The sequence below is a fragment of the Erinaceus europaeus genome, chromosome 7 (genome assembly GCF_950295315.1).
Source record: "Erinaceus europaeus chromosome 7, mEriEur2.1, whole genome shotgun sequence".
NCBI classification, from domain to species: Eukaryota; Metazoa; Chordata; class Mammalia; order Eulipotyphla; family Erinaceidae; genus Erinaceus; species Erinaceus europaeus.
In genome coordinates, this window is record NC_080168.1 from 72988467 (window position 1) to 73004443 (window position 15977).

Below are 15977 nucleotides of genomic sequence, written 5' to 3' on the forward strand. Positions count from 1 at the left end.
GCTGCAGGTGTCTCTGCCTCTCTTCCCCTCTATTTCCCTCCTCCCTCTTGATTTCTGACTGTCTCTATACAATAAAGAAAGATAATAAAAATATTTTAAAATAACTGATTTTTAAATTTAACTTATTATTCATTGACTGAAGTAGAAAATGCAAGTGAGGTCATCAGCATGAAAATACTATACTCTCAACACAACAAAGTTAAGAAGCAGTGGCTGCAGTGGTCAGAGCCCAGAGCCCAGGGCTGAAGGCAAACTGGATGAATGTTAACCCTCAGTGGCCACATTTGGCAAAAGGTGGACACCGAGTGCCCTCCCAGATAAGAGCAGTACCTGGCCCAGCTTAGCTGCTAGGATCATGCTTACTAAGTGCAAGGCCAAAAATGATTAAGAACTCTTAATGTACTGACCATCAAGAGAAGGAAAAGAAAGAGATCCTGGCAGAATTAATTTTGTAAGAGAGACAGTAGAGGGCATCCTTGGGGAGAAAATGAATGTCAGAGTGGTGGTAAAAATACTCCTGAAATAACCTTTTCAAATTCACAGTAGGGAAGATGAAGCAGGAGGGGTCCCCTACATGTGGGAGCAGAGGACCTCTAGCATGCTCTCAGTGTTCCATGACTCTTTGTCACTAGTAAGAGTGGCTTTACGTCTCCATCATCTTTCCCATAGATTTGTGCCCTCTGGGACTTTGTGAGTTTCAAAATTTATACTGTCACATCCAATTTTCTTCAGCCTGAGGAAAGTTTTGTAGGTTGAACTATGCTGTGCTTCCGGATACATTAGGCTTATAACATAACCTACATTTTAGGTGTATACAGTTTTACAATTTTGCATCTGAAAACACATTATGAATTATCACCTAAAGCATAGTTTCCATTTATCATCATACACTCAATCCTCTTCACCCATTATGCAGTGATTTTCAGAAAGGATGCTATCTGGATTGGAAGAATAAATAGCATTAAAAAGGATGTCCCACCAAAAGCAATCTATAGATTCAACGCAAGTCCTATCAAAGTTCCAATGACATAGTTCAAAGAAACTGAACAACTTCACTAAAAATTCATGTGGAATAATCAATGTTACTCCTTAGGAAAAAGAAGAAAATGGAAGCACCACACTCCCTGACTTCAGTTCAGACCATAAAGAAATAGTAATTAAGATAGTGTGATGCTAAAACAAATGGAATGGTATAGAGAGCCCAGAACCTGGATATTAGACTAGAATACATAAAATATGTAAATTAACATACTAGTGAAACACTTCAGGATCTTAACCTCAAAGATGTATTTGGAGACCCAACCCCACGGGCAAGGGAAACTAAAACAAAATTAAACAAATGGGACTACATCAAATTCAAAAGCTTCTACACATCAAAGAAAATTCCACAAGGATAAACAGCAACCCACAACTGCGAGAAGATATTTGTACATCACATATCTGACAAGGGGTTGCTAACAAACATCTATAAAAAACTCATACAGCTCAACAAGAACAACAAAATAATCCAATACAAAAAAGCAAAAGAACTGAATAGAGACAGTTCTCCAAAGAAGAGATACACATGGTCCATAGACATATGAGGAAATGTCCCAACTTACCCCTCATCAGTGAGATGGAAATTAGAACCATATTGAGATTCCACCTCACACATGAAAGAATGGACTACATCTAACAAAACAGGAAATGACAAGTGTTGGCAAGGATGTGGAGAAAAGGAACTTTGTTACACTGATGATGGGATTACAAATTTGTACAGCTATTATAGAGAACAACAACACCAAGACTTTTTAAGCAAATAAATATACCTTATGACCCAGCAATAACACTCTTATGCACTCTTTTATCCCAAATACATGAAAATACCAATTTGAAGGGACATATATGTACTGTTCACAGCTGCCCACAATAACCAAAATGTGGAAGCAACCTAAATGCCCATTGGTAGATGACTGGGTAGTGAATGAAGTTACAGAACATATTTTCAATGGAGTACCACTAAGCAATTTTAAAAGGTCATACTGTGTCCTTTGGGACAAAGTGGAGAGAACAGAAGGTGGTTATGTTTAGCAAGTAAGGAAGAGAAAGGCAACTACTGGATGGTTTCACTTACATGTGGAATATAGAGAATTTAAATACACAAACTTAAAAAAAAATGTAGCCAAACTATCTATAAGACTTTCAGAGAATTATGGTGGATATCATTTGTTGGGGAATGAGGCACAAAACTTTGATGATGAAAGTGGTAAAGAATTATAAACCAAGTATTCTATAGTATTCTAAATCACAAGTAAAAAATAAAATACAAATTAATTAAAAAGCATAGGAAATATAGCTAAAGAAGTTGATATGTCAAGTACCTTCTACAATGTAAATTTAATTTTAAAAATTAGTTGACAGAACCACACCAAAAATGCCCATTATGTAATTTATTTATCCCATAAAATTAATTATATCTGCCAATCTATAAGCCATGAATTAATTGTCCAGCTCTACTGATTCTATGAGGTCTGATCATCAAAGTGTAAGATGGTAATACTTAAAAGTACACTAGTTATGTTTTATTCCTGTATGCTTGATGATAGTTTTATTTATCAAGACGCTTCAAGTGGCTCATAACTAATTTTTCTGGAATGAAATTCAAAGACTAAATTGAGTGTGACATTATTTAGATGGTAGCATCATGAATCTATTTAAAGGGATCTAAAATAAGCAAAGTAAAGAGTGTAAGTAGGTCACCCATAGATCAGAAAAAGACCCAAACATTTTCTGGACTGCATATTTTCCTCTTAAGGGAGTTTAAATTTCATGGTAAATATTATCTTAAACTAGTATATAATAAAATATTCTTGCACTGAAATTTCTGTTTGGTTAATGGAAATTCCATTATGTAATTATAAACAAGAAATTTGTTTTTTTTTCTAACTTCTCATTAGAAGAGATAGGGTCTCTTGTTAAAATTTATTTACAATAATACTGTCATTCAATTACACATCAATGGAAGCTACAAAATAACAACACAGTCGTTACGCAAAAGGCTTTCATGTCTGAGACTCAGAGGTCACAGGTTCAGTCCCCAGCACCAGCATCATCATCAGCCAGCTTCTCTGACCCATTTCTGTCCCGTTGTCATAAAATTTATCTGCTTGAAGAAGATTTTTCTCTTTCAATTTTTAACAATCTGATCATAATGTATTTTGTTGTGATTTCCTGGTCATTGGGCAGACTGGTGATTTTTTTTTTTTTTCCAACTTCATAGCTTCAGATAGTATTCTGACACATATTTGCTCCTTCCTCTTTGAGACTCTAAGGCATACATGTGAGAATGTATTTTAGGTGTCCTTATTATGCCCGTTTTTTCTCCTTTTAAGTCTGGATCTATTTACAGTGCTGTTTAATAGTCCTTGTCTGCTATTTCCATTATCTGTCTTTTGGGGGTCTTATAAATAAATGTCCCTTTATAAATATATTTATAAATAAATATAAATGTATATTTCCACAGCTTTCTAATAAGTAGTTAATACTATAGACACTCTGTTGCTAAATGTCTGGAATTTGTACTCTTTCTTCATGGGATGGTAAGTTTGTTCAGTTAAGCAGGTAACTGATTTTTTTAAATCACCTTATTTTTAAGGTTTTCACTCCAACTCCAATGTTCAAGCCCTTAATTTTTAAAGTCATTTTGTATGAGGAGAACTTCTAAAATAATGTTAAATGGCAAACATGCATATCTGCTTTTCAAACTTTTTAAGAGTGAGTGTAGTCTAGCTTTGACCTCTCAGGCCTACTTTTATAACAGAAAAAAAAAGCTTTCTTTTTATTGATATGAAGAGAGAGAACAAAACCAGAGCACAACTCTGATCTGGCATATACAATACCAGGGATCAAACTCAGGGTCTCAAGTGCGAATGTCCTTGGCAGGCACACAGGACTAAGGCACAGGTTTTATAGGACATCTTCTGAATGCAGGAGTGTTCTGTGAAGGCCCCTACCCAAGTGGAAGTTCCAGTGGCTGATCTTTCCTGAGAGTCTGTGAATCATGTACACTTGTATAGTTCTTTACTATGGTACTGGTTACTCCATCTCAGCAGAGGCATAAACCTAAGAGGCAGCTGATTTTTTTTCTGTTCTGTTTTTATTATCACTCACAGATTTATTTTGGCCTTCTACTCTACTCTTTCTTCTTTGGTCCACCAATTTTGTATTTGTTTCTCCTTCGTTTTTCTCTCAAGTACATGTCATCATTCAGTGATAGGGTTCAAACCAGAAGCCTGTTAACTCAACCCAGTGCTTTCACCATGGAGATTTATTTATTTGTTGGACAGAGACAGAGAGAAACTGAGAGGGAAGGAGAAGATAAAGAGGGAAAGAGAAAGGTGCCTGCAGCACTGCTTCAATGCTTGTGAAGGTTTCATCCTACAGATGAAGGCTCTTGAAACTTGGTCTTAGTGCATGGTAACATATGTGCTCAACCATGCGGGCCAATGCCTAGTCTCCACAAAGTAGTTTTTAGTGGCCCATTATTTGGCATGTCCTTGATCTCTCTCCTGGCCCCTACCTCAGCTTTCTCTTTCTCTCTGTCTATTTTCTGCTTAAGATTTTTTTTTTTAAAGTTCTGGGGCAGAGAGTAGATAGTATAATGGTTATGCAAAAGACTCTCATGCCTGAGGCTCCAAAATCCCAGGTTAAATCCCCTACACCACCAGAGCTAAGCAGTGCTCTGATTTAAAAAAAAAAAAAAAGTAAAGAAAGAAAGAAAAGAAAAGGAAGGAAAGGAGGGGGAAAGAAGAGAGAAGGAAGGAAGGAAGAAGGAAGGAGAAGAAGGGAGGGGAGGGGAGGGGAGGGGAGGGGAGGAGAGGGGAGGGGACGGGAGAGGAGAGGGGAGGGGACGGGAGAGGAGAGGGGAGGGGAGGGGAGGGGAGAGGGAAGGGGAGGGGAGAGGGGAGAGGGGAGGGGGAGAGGGGAGGGGAGGGGGGAGAGGGGAGAGGGGAGAGGGGAGGGGAGGGGAGGGGGGGAGGGGAGGGGGGAGAGGGGAGGGTGGAGAGGAGAGGAGAGGAGGGGAGGGGAGGGGGGAGAGGGGAGGGTGGAGAGGAGAGGAGAGGAGGGGAGGGGAGGGGAGGGGAGAGGGGAGGGGGAGAGGGGAGGGGGGGGAGAGGGGAGGGGAGGGGGGAGAGGGGAGGGTGGAGAGGAGAGGAGAGGAGGGGAGGGGAGGGGAGGGGAGGGGAGAGAGGAGAGGAGAGGAAGGAGAGGAAGGAAGGCAGGCTTTGGAGGCCAGGCAGTGGCACACCTGGTTAAGTACACACACTACAATGCTCAAGGACCCAGGTTCAAGACCCTAGTCCCCATGTGCAGCAGGAAAGCTTCATGTGTGGTAAAGTAGAGCTGCAGTTCTCTCTCTCCCTCACTCCCTCTCTACTTTCTCATCCCCTTTCAATTTCTGTCTCTATCCAATAATAAGTAAATTAAATTTAAAAGTTCTGCAAGTGTTACTGGCAAGACTAAAATCAAGCCATATCAGGAAAATCTATCTGATTTTGATAAGCTGTTCTCTGAGTCATCATTCTAACCATGCAAACCAAAGTTCCCCACAGTGTGTTTTCAGGGAAGGCAAGGAGTCCAGTGACTTACCCCTTCCATATTTTTTGAGTTCTTTATCTCATATGTAAGATTGACAGTTTATTATTTCTCCTCCAGTGCTATTTCAGCTTCCTGTTATAGAGTGGGCTCAGCCTTGACATTTTGTCTTCTAATTTAAGAGCCCGTGTGTCGAAGAAATCTGCTTCTAGAATGCACTGTTCATCATTACTTATCCACTACATGTCTCTTAATTCATGTTCAGAAAGCATTAGTCACTTTCAAAATAAATTCAGCATAGTTTTACTACCTTTTAAGGAGAGGCAAGATAAGAGCAGGAGGAACAACAATGAAATGTGTTTGTAAAACAGGGCTTTAAGAAAGTAACCTTGGGGGTCGGGCGGTGGCGCAGTGGGTTAAGCGCATGTGGCGCAAAGCGCAGGGACCGGCATAAGGATCCCGGTTCGAGCCCCCGGCTCCCCACCTGCAGGGGAGTCGCTTCACAGGCGGTGAAGCAGGTCTGCAGGTGTCTATCTTTCCCCTTCTCTGTCTTCCCCTCCTCTCTCCATTTCTCTCTGTCCTATCCAACAACGAATTGCGTCAACAAGGGCAATAATAATAACCACAACGAAGCTACAACAAGGACAACAAAAGGGGGATAAAAAAAATGGCCTCCAGGAGCGGTGAATTCATGGTGCAGGCACCGAGTCCAGCAATAACCCTGGAGGAGGGAAAAAAAAAAAAAAAGTAACCTTAAGGATCCTGGCGGGAGCGCAGTGGGTTAAGCGCACGTAGTGCAAAGAGCAGGGACCGGCAGAAGGATCCCCACCTGCAGGGGAGTCGCTTCACAGGCAGTGAAGCAGGTCTGCAGGTGCTTGTCTTTCTCACCCCCTCTGTCTTCCCCTCCTCTCTCCATTTCTCTCTGTCCTATCCAACAACAACGACATCAACAACAACAACAACAATAATAACTACAACAACAATGAAAAACAAAAAAGGAAAATAAATAAATATTAAAAAAAGAAAGTGACGTTAGGAGACAGAGAGACACCAGCGATACTGCTTCACCACTTGCAGAGCTTTCCCTGTGGAGGTGCGGACCAAGGGCTTGAACCCGGGTCCTTGTGCATGGGAACACATGCAGTTAACGAGGTGCACCACCACGTGGCCCCTAGAAAACTTTTTTTTTTTAATAACCTTCCTGGGTCATGGGGAGGATAGTATAATGATCATTCAGTAATATGCCTCCTTTAGTCTCCAACATCTCTGAAAAATGAAGCCCTCTTGGAAAAAAAAACAAAACCCTTAAATTCAACAGATTAACAGTAGTTAAATTGTGTATAATTCAGTTAAAAGCTAATGTTTACTGTAGAAATAATAAATTTGTTTTGGTGAGCCTGAAAAAGTAAGAGAGAGAGAGAGAGAGAGAGAGAGAGACCTTAAATCTCACTGAGAGAAATATCAATGACAAACCAGACTTAAAGAGGTGATGGGTCTGACCCTCTTACCTGTGCAGCTGGATATATTCTCGGGGTCTGTTAAGCAGATGAAGGAATCTGTCAACAATCTTGTTTTTTCCTACACCCTGTAATTATACAGAAAAGATGAAACATAAAGCTGTTGTCTGGAGTGCAAAACAGAATCTGTTATCAAAATGGACTGGTCCAAAGTTGTACTGTTTCACCTTACTATTAATGCAAACCGAAGTAACATAACTATGTCATGAAGGCTTTTTTTTTTTCACTTGCAAATATCCTACTTCTAAGTTTTTGTTTGTATCAGTAACATCACGTCTTTAGTGCCTGCATGAGTCCCAACAAGCATATTTTTGACAGTAGGTAAGAGAGAAATGGGACATTTGCAATACTTCTCCAGTGCTAGTGAAGCTTACTCTGGGTTATGGGAACCCACTCTCCAAGTAGAGACCAGGAGCTTGAAGCAGGGTCCTCAAGCATGGTGGTGCAGTATGTGCTCTACCAGGCAAGTCCCCACCCCCATTCCCACCCCAACTCCCAACCGGTCCCAACTCCTTTTAATTTAAAGAGAATTAAGAATTATTTTTACTCTCCTAAGAATTTTTTTTCCTGTTGTATGATTTTACAGTGAAGTTTAGGTAACACAGCAGAATATGAATAAGTTCGGGTTTGAAGGATGGTAGCAATGGTGATCATACAAACATAGAAATAATTTTTCCCAGGAAAAAACTAGTAAAATCATGGGCCCCTTGGAATATACCTAAAATAGACCTATGAGCTTTTTCCAAGACGAAGACCCCAAATCTTCACCTGCAGTATTCTTACCTTTAGGTTCATGCTTAGTCAACAATTTGTTCTGCTTTATTTCTTAACTTTTTTTCAGCCACCAGGTTCCAGATGACACCATGATGCCAACTGGTCTTCTCTGGGCAGACAACCCCACCAATGTGTCCTGGAGCCCCGCTTCCCCAGAGCCCTGTCCCACCAGGAAAAGAGAGAGACAGGCTGGGAGTATGGATCGATCTGTCAATGCCCATGTTCAGCGGGGAAGCAATTACAGAAGCCTTCCACCTTCTGCATCCCATAATGACACTGGGTACATACTCCCAGAGAGATAAAGAATAGGAAAGGTATCAGGGGAGGGAATGGGATATAGAGTTCTGGTGGTGAGAACTGTGTGGAAATGTACCCCTCTTATCCTATGGTCTTGTCAATATTTCCATTTTATAAATAAAAATTATATAAATAAAAAAGTGAATTTTTTTCCAATTTGTTTTCCAGAATTAATGTTTTCACTTAGAGAAAGATAAATTAAAGACTGTAATTCTCCTTTTTAAATCATGTTCGTTTCTCTTCTTTTTAACCCATCGTTTGAAACCTTGCATGAGACCAGTGTCAAAAAACTAAACAAACAAACTTGAGAACCTGAAATTCTGACTAAGATTTACCAGTTCATCTCAAGTATATATGCCTTCCCTAGAAACAACCTCATCTCCTTACCTACTGAAGCTGGGTGCTACTATATTTCATATAAAACACTTAAAAATGGAATCTACTCCTGTTTTAAAATTTTTCACTTAGAAGTGAAATTGACTTGGCTATAAATGTTTGAAGAAGTGGGTTATGGGAACAGGGGAAGGGGTTTAAAAGCTGAGTTCTCAGCACGTGTTATAACAATACGTTACACATACTGATTTCTTCTATTTTGTCAGACCTTATGCTAAGTATTTTATTTTTCTGTCTTTATAAGGAGAAATGTTTTATAAGACAGCTGCTGTCCCAAGGGTGCAACTTCACATCTGCCCAAAACATGTGTCAGCATATATCACCACCACTAACATACCAGCTGCCTCCATCTCAAAGGATATTGCCTCCAACTCCCTCAAGGCCTCCACCCACCTCCCCACCAGTGTCCTCAGATCTGTTGTTACACACCAAAGAGATATTTGTGTTTCACTCCTGTTTGTGTCTTAAACTCCATACGTGAGTGAGATCATCAGTTTTGTTCCTTCTGGCTTATTTCAATTCTGTCTTCCAAGTACTTTTCCGTGTTCTTTGGCTAAACTACCAGAACAGTCCCCTGAGGTGGGTATTGTGATTATCCCAACTTTATAGAGCCCAGAACCAGATCTCTGAGAAGTTATGTGACATGTTCAAGGTCACATGTTAGTATCAGCTGAGTCAGAATTAGATTTCCAAAGAAAAAAGTTTTTAAATATGGCTGTATATGACCCTGACACTCACCCTGTAGTCCCCCTAAGTACCTGCTTTGTGGGCTATGTTTTCAGTCTAAAACTGATTTTGGTATCCTGTTTTGGATGATCTCTTCCCTCACCTCTAGGACTCCATCCTAAAGGAAGAATCATGCAGACCATGGAGATATTTGGTGCCTGGCAGCAAAGCTAGAGTCCAGAAAAGAAGCAGGCCTTCTTAGTATTATTTCTACCACACACTGAACTGTCTTGTGAAGAAAGGCATTCCACAGATATGGAGGATGGAAATGCAGGACAAGGAAGTGATATTTACTGAACGTCATCTTTATCTTAATATTGTGTGCTCGCTTCGGCAGCACATATACTAAAATATCTTAATATTGTATGGCCCCTATAAACTAAATTGATTCTCTAAGTAAATATAAGAAATTGCCCCTCACAATATTCAAAGCACAGTATAGAAAATAAGAGCCTTGATGCCAGCTGGACTTCCCTGGGCAGACAACCCCACCAATGTGTCCTGGAGCCCCACCTCCCCAGATCCCTACCCCAGTAGGAAGAGAGAGAGACAGATTGGGACTATGGATCGACGTGTCAATGCCCATGTTCAGCAGGGAAGCAATTCCAGATGCCAGACCTTCCACCTTCTGCAACCCATAATGACCTTGGATCCATGCTCCCAGAGGGATAAAGAATAGGAAAGCTATCAGGGGAGGGGATGAGATACGGAGTTCTGGTGGTGGGAACTGTGTGGAATTATACCCCTCTTATCAGTCTTGTCAGTGTTTCTATTTTATAAATGAAAACTAAAAAAAAAAAAAAAAGGAAATAAGAGACTTAGAATCTCTCCCTTCTCTTTGGCCTATGAAATATACTGCCAGAGGCAGAGCCTCTGTCACACACACACACACACACACACACACACACACACACACACACACACTCTCCTTTCCCCCACCCCCCACCTGCACATTCCTGGCTATCTGGGGTTATACTATTGTTTGCTTTCATTCTTAGTCCCTGTCCATTCTCTCCTGATTTTTCCTAATAAACTTCTATTCATTTCACTGATGAAAAAGTATCACAATATAGTAGATGTAAGAAATATTAAGTAAACTGGCACAACAACTGACTACTTAATAAGACAGAGGCCTGAGGCCCACTGAAACAGGGGTAGGCAGTTAAGGTCTATCCTACAGACAATCAATGAAGTCACTGCCTAAAGAAGTCCAGTGTGAGCTTATTTTGAAGTTCTAGCAGGGGAATGCAGCTATTCATATACCCTTGACTGAAGACCGGTCTGTCTCTATTTGGGGAAGGCCATCCTCTTTGGCTGAGCACACAGCTTCAGGAGAGACACACATGGAGCAGTGAGGGAGGAAGGGGAGCAACTAATCCCCTAGAGTCAGAATAAGGCTAGGATATGTAAGGAATAGTCAATGTTTTGAGTGGTGTGAGAGAGAAAATATCTAAGATGAAGAAATAGAAGCTGGATCTGAGAAAGCAAAATTCTACAAGTCAAGGTAAAGAAGCAGGATTTTATTACCTTGTGATGGGGGACCATCAAGAGATTTTCAGCAAAGAAGTGACATGAACTCATATATATCATAAGAGATGACTTTGGTTTAGGTGTGGAGAGTGAGTAACAGGAATAGTATGTGCAAAGGCTGTGGGTAACAATAACCCCAGATAGGCCAAATAGAAGGGAACAGGACAAAGGCTACAGAGAGTGGGGGAAAGGGTGGGAAGAAATAAGGCCCAACTGATAAAGTCTAGCTCTGGCAAAACTTTGAAAGCTACTCAGAAGAGTCTGGGCCATTTTCTTTATAAATCTGATTTCTTAAATATTTTTATTTATTTATTGGATAGAGAGACATTAAGATGAACTGGGGGGTGGGTGGGAGAGAGACCTGAAGCTCTGTTTCACTACTTGTGAAATTTCATCCCTGCAAGTGGGGACAGGGGCTTGAACCCAGATTCTTGAACATGGTAACATGTAAACTCTACTAGGTGTGCCACTGCCTGGCCCTTTAGGCTGTCTTTTCCTTTATTTATTTATTTATTTGCCTCCAGGATTATCACTACAAATTCACTGCTTCTGGCAGCCATTTTTTCTTTTCTTTTCTTTTTTTGTTACTGGATAGGACAGAGAGAAATAGAGGAGGGGAGATACGGAGAGAGAAAGACAGACACCTGTAGGCCTTCTTTACCCCTTGTGAAGTGTTCCTACTGTAGGTGGAGGGCCATTTTCTAAAAGCACTAAGGAGTCACTGTAACAGAAGACCAGAGACTCGGATATTGGGAAAATTTCTCTCGCAGAATGGTCTGGCAAAGCCAGTGTGAAAGCAAAAGAAAGCTCTCTGGAAATTCCTTTTAAAAATCGGGGGGGGGGGGGCGGTGGTGGCCGCACCTGGTTGAGCACACTTGTTACAATGCACTAGGACCCAGGTTTGAGCCAACAGTCCCCACCTGCAGGGGGAAAGCTTTCTGAGTGGTAAAGCAGGGCTGTAGATGTCTCTCTGTCTCTCTCCCTCTCTCCCCTTCCCACTTGATTTCTGGCTGTCTCTATCCAATAAATAAATAAAGATAATTTAAAAAAATTAAAAGTCAGGAAGGGTTCCTACCAGCAAGGGAAAGGCCTCAAGAGTAGTAGAGCAGTGTTACAGATGTCTCACCTATCTCTATTTTTTTTTTAAAAAAATAAAATCAGGAAGGAAATTACAGTGAGTTCAACTTAAGAGCAAAGAAGAATGAACTGCTTTAAGATCTGTTTGGAGGAAATCAGAGGCCAGGGCTTACTGGGGGGCTGAATGTAGAGGTGAAAATATGAAGGAAAGATCCTATGGACAGAATATGTTGTGCCTTGCCCACCAGAGAGAGACCAGATGTGGATCTGCTGGGTGGGGGAAGGAGTTCAGTTGACAAAGATGGCTTAGTTTTAGACATGTTTACTGGGACATGTCTGCTTCCATTACCTGCTTCTCCTCCATTTCACTGTTAGGACTCAGGACCAGCTACCCCGCCTCCACTCTCCTCACACACACCCCCCAGACCCAGAAGGCCTCAAGGATCTTCCACTCTGGGGTTATCACTGGGGCTGAGCTAGAACTACAAATTCACCACTCTTGGCAGCCTTTTCTTTTTTCTTTCCCTTTTCTATTTTATTTGATAGGACATTTAAATTAAGAGGGGTGGGGGAGGTAGAGAGGGATATATATATATATGGAGAGAGAGAGAGAGAGACCTGCTTCACTGACTGAAGTTTCCCCTGCAGGTGAGGAGCAGGGGCTTGAACAAGGTCCTTGCACATGGTAATATGTTTGTTCAACCAGGTGCATCACTGCCTAGACCTTAGTTACTTTTCTAAGACAGAGATTTCATTGGCTCATTTCAACATAGTTTCCTTTTCAAATTTTATTTGAAAGGTTCAGGTAGTTCCTCTAAGGAAATTTTCTGCAAAAGTATAGCTGGGAAAGAATCTTTGTACATAGCCTGAACCATATGAAACAGTTCTAGTGGCCTGTTTCTTCTAATCATAGTTTTCACCCAGAACAGAAAATCCTCAGGATTACTCTAACTGAGTAAACATACAAACAGTCTCTTATTTTTCCATTATAGGAGCTACATGCCCAGATTTTCTCACTGGGAAATTTGGAAAACAAAACATTGCCTGATGTGCAATTACAAGAACACATCTGCTCCCATTTCTCCTTTGTTCCTATGCCTGCTCCTCTTTCCTCACTGTGTGTACAGTCTATATCCTTCACAAAAACTAGAAATTGTTTTTACATATTTGTTAACTCTTGATGAGAAAAGCAACAGGAAAGAAGAAACCCAAGAAATGACAAGATGCTAAGAAAAATACTATTCAAGAGAGTAGTTGACTGTTTAGATCCAGTGTGTTGTGATAGTGCGCTGGAAGAAAGATAGGACTCAGGTGCCCCAGAAGTATAGATTTAGGAGAATTAGAGGACATGTTAAGCCCACAGGAATCAACCCAGAGAGGAATTAAAGTTGCTTCCAATTTCTATGAGAGAAAACAGGAGGGAGCATGACTTTAAGAGAGCTGAAGGGTTCTGGTGTTCTTTAATAAAAGAAAGAAAGAGATGGGGGGGGGAGGAAGGAAGAAAGGAAGAAAGAAAGAAAGAAAGAAAGAAAGAAAGAAAGAAAGAAAGAAAGAGAAAAAGACAGACTTATTGGGGCTGGCAGTGGCATATCTAAAGTGCACATATTTATTACCAAATGCAAGAATCCAGGTTTGAGCTCCTGCTCCCACCATTATATTAATGAGAAAGAAAAAGGAGAAAGGGATAGAGAACACAGCAGAGCATCACTGTGGAACATAAGATGCTAGAGATCAAACTCAGGACCTTGTGGGCTTGAGAATCCAACGCTTAGTCCACTATACCATCTCCCAAGGCCATGGTTCTGATACACTTGTAACCTCCTCAAATTTATTGTTTTACTTAGCCTATTTCCTAAGAGAGATTTAGCAATAAAATCTTTTTTTCAAGAAAAAAAAAAAAAGGCTGTTGGGCTTATCTTTCTGGATAAAGATATACAGGAGCTTAGGAAATTCTATCCTTATTCTATTAAAGACAAGAAACCTCTAAGGATGGGTTATGTAGGAGATGTGGGCTGAACAGAACTAAGAGAAAGGGAAGAGACAAATGGGTGTAAAAGGAGATTGGGACTAAACTTTGATTGGCTATGCTAAAGGATCAATGACAGATCTTGAAGGAACTTTCAGAAGAAATGTGCAAACTTGTTTGATAGCCCCCTGCAGATCTTATACCATCAGGTATAATGTCTCTAAAAACTGCATTCAAGGCCTTTCTTCTGACTAGATCATCCACATTTTTTAAACAAAAAAATTTGGAGGGCTGAGCAGTAGTGCATCTGGTTAAGCACACACATTACCATGCACAAGCACCCCGGTTCAAGCCCCTGGTACTCCAGGGGAAAAGCTTCACAAGTGGTGAGACAGTGCTTTTCTTCAGGCATCTCTCTCCCTCTCCTTCTCTCTCTCTACCTCTCTATCTTCCTCTTCCCTCTCACCTTCTCTCTGCCTCTATCCAACAAATAGTAGATAAAAAAAATTTTTTTAAAAACTTTGTTTTATTTTGGTAATTTTATTTTTTTTTATCTTCTCATAGAGATGACACAGAAGACATACCTGCAGCACTGTTCCACTGCTCATGAAGTTTCCTCCCTGTAGACGGGGACCAGGGCCATGAACTTGGGTCCTGGTGCATGGCAATGTGCACTCTACAGGATGTGCCATGCCCAACTAGCTCATAATTCCTGTCATCCTGTGACTTTTCACTCCTGCTTCAGTGTGTTTCACTGAAGCTTTGCCTGACTTTCCTCTTGTCATCTCTTCTTCAGTTCTCAACACCAGAATGTCTTCTTCCTTTGCAATCCTAAACCAAGGTCCTACAGCACTTAGCACACAGCACTTTAGCAAGGTGCCAGCAGTCTCAGCAGGAGGACAAAATCAACACTTTATTCCTGCCACTACCATAGCAAACTCACTTAGAAGCTGTACATGACAACCATTAAAATTTGAGAAAAGCAAAGTTGTGTGATTTGCTATTTCTAAAGGAGATAGACATCTCTTCCAGAAAGTTTTGCTCAATTTGTGCAAATCAAGAGGAGGAAAGCCACATTTAGGAAGTGTGCCAGTCATATATGAGTGTGTGTGGGGGGGGGCTGCTTTGGAGAGAAGAAAACTGAAGTTCTAGGCAGCTTGGGGACGCTGCACAAGTGGGATTCTGAGGACAAGTTCTTTCTGTTGAGACAGACTGCGCTATTTTCTGTTTTACCATACTGCATACCAGAATGTAGGGAGGTGGCCTCCCTCAAGTGATCTGCATGACAGTACGTTCTGATGTCAGGAAGTCTAAGAACAATTGCTCCCAGGCTGTCATGTAACCTAAAGCATGTGGTGCTTGGGGACTAGCTGCATGGTACCTATACTTCAGAGAGAGGCTGAGGATCTTTGCTTCTGAAGCAGTTTTCACAACAGACTCCAAGAGAAATGACTGTTCAGCTTATCTTCCTACACTGAAATGTCTGCCTTCCTTCTAGTCCCCCCTCTCCTGCCCTCCCAAATTCTTTAATAACTTCCATAGGGTTAGAGTCCTCTCTATCACATTTAGAAAAGTTTCTGCATAGAGCCCTAACTTGGAAATGTCACTGTGAAAGCCATTAACCAATGCCAGCTGCAGTCAAAGATAACAAAACAAACAAGAATTGAAGCTTCCCAGCTCAGTTATTTTTTTAAGTTATTAAATCTTTTTTTTCTATATCTTTCTTTGGGGACTAGTTCATATAAAAACTAAGGGGGCTGGGGAGACAGTATGATTTCTATGCAAAAAGAGTTTTATGCTTGAGATTCTGAAGTCCCAGGTTCAATCCCTATAAGCCAGAGCTGAGCAGTCCTCTGGTAAAAAAAAAAAAAGTAAATTAATGTAGCATAAATAAATATTAAAAATGATAAAATAAATAAGAATTACAAGAAAGAAAGTAATTATCAGGAAAAATGAATTGCAAGTATTTCCTTTTAGCTTTTAGATTTCCACTAGATGGTGTGCATGCTAGACGGTGGCTTAAAACTGGAAACAGAGGCTGAGGCAGTAGTCCAGAGGCAGAGTGTGTAGTTGAGGCCCTGGGACCCTGCCTTGGCACCACATGCATTCAAGCAAGCCAAAAA

At 40.9% G+C, this 15977-nt stretch overlaps 1 protein-coding gene across 4 annotated transcripts in view; it reads right to left on the reverse strand.

Annotated features, from left to right (window-relative positions):
- VWA8 (von Willebrand factor A domain containing 8) overlaps positions 1–15977 on the reverse strand; it is a 408658-nt gene that overhangs the window by 209824 nt on the left and 182857 nt on the right. For all 4 annotated transcript variants that reach the window (XM_060194755.1, XM_060194752.1, XM_060194753.1 and 1 more), the window contains exon 21: positions 7083–7159. In XM_060194755.1, coding sequence (XP_060050738.1) covers positions 7083–7159 — 77 coding nt within the window. The remainder of the gene's footprint in view (positions 1–7082; positions 7160–15977) is intronic.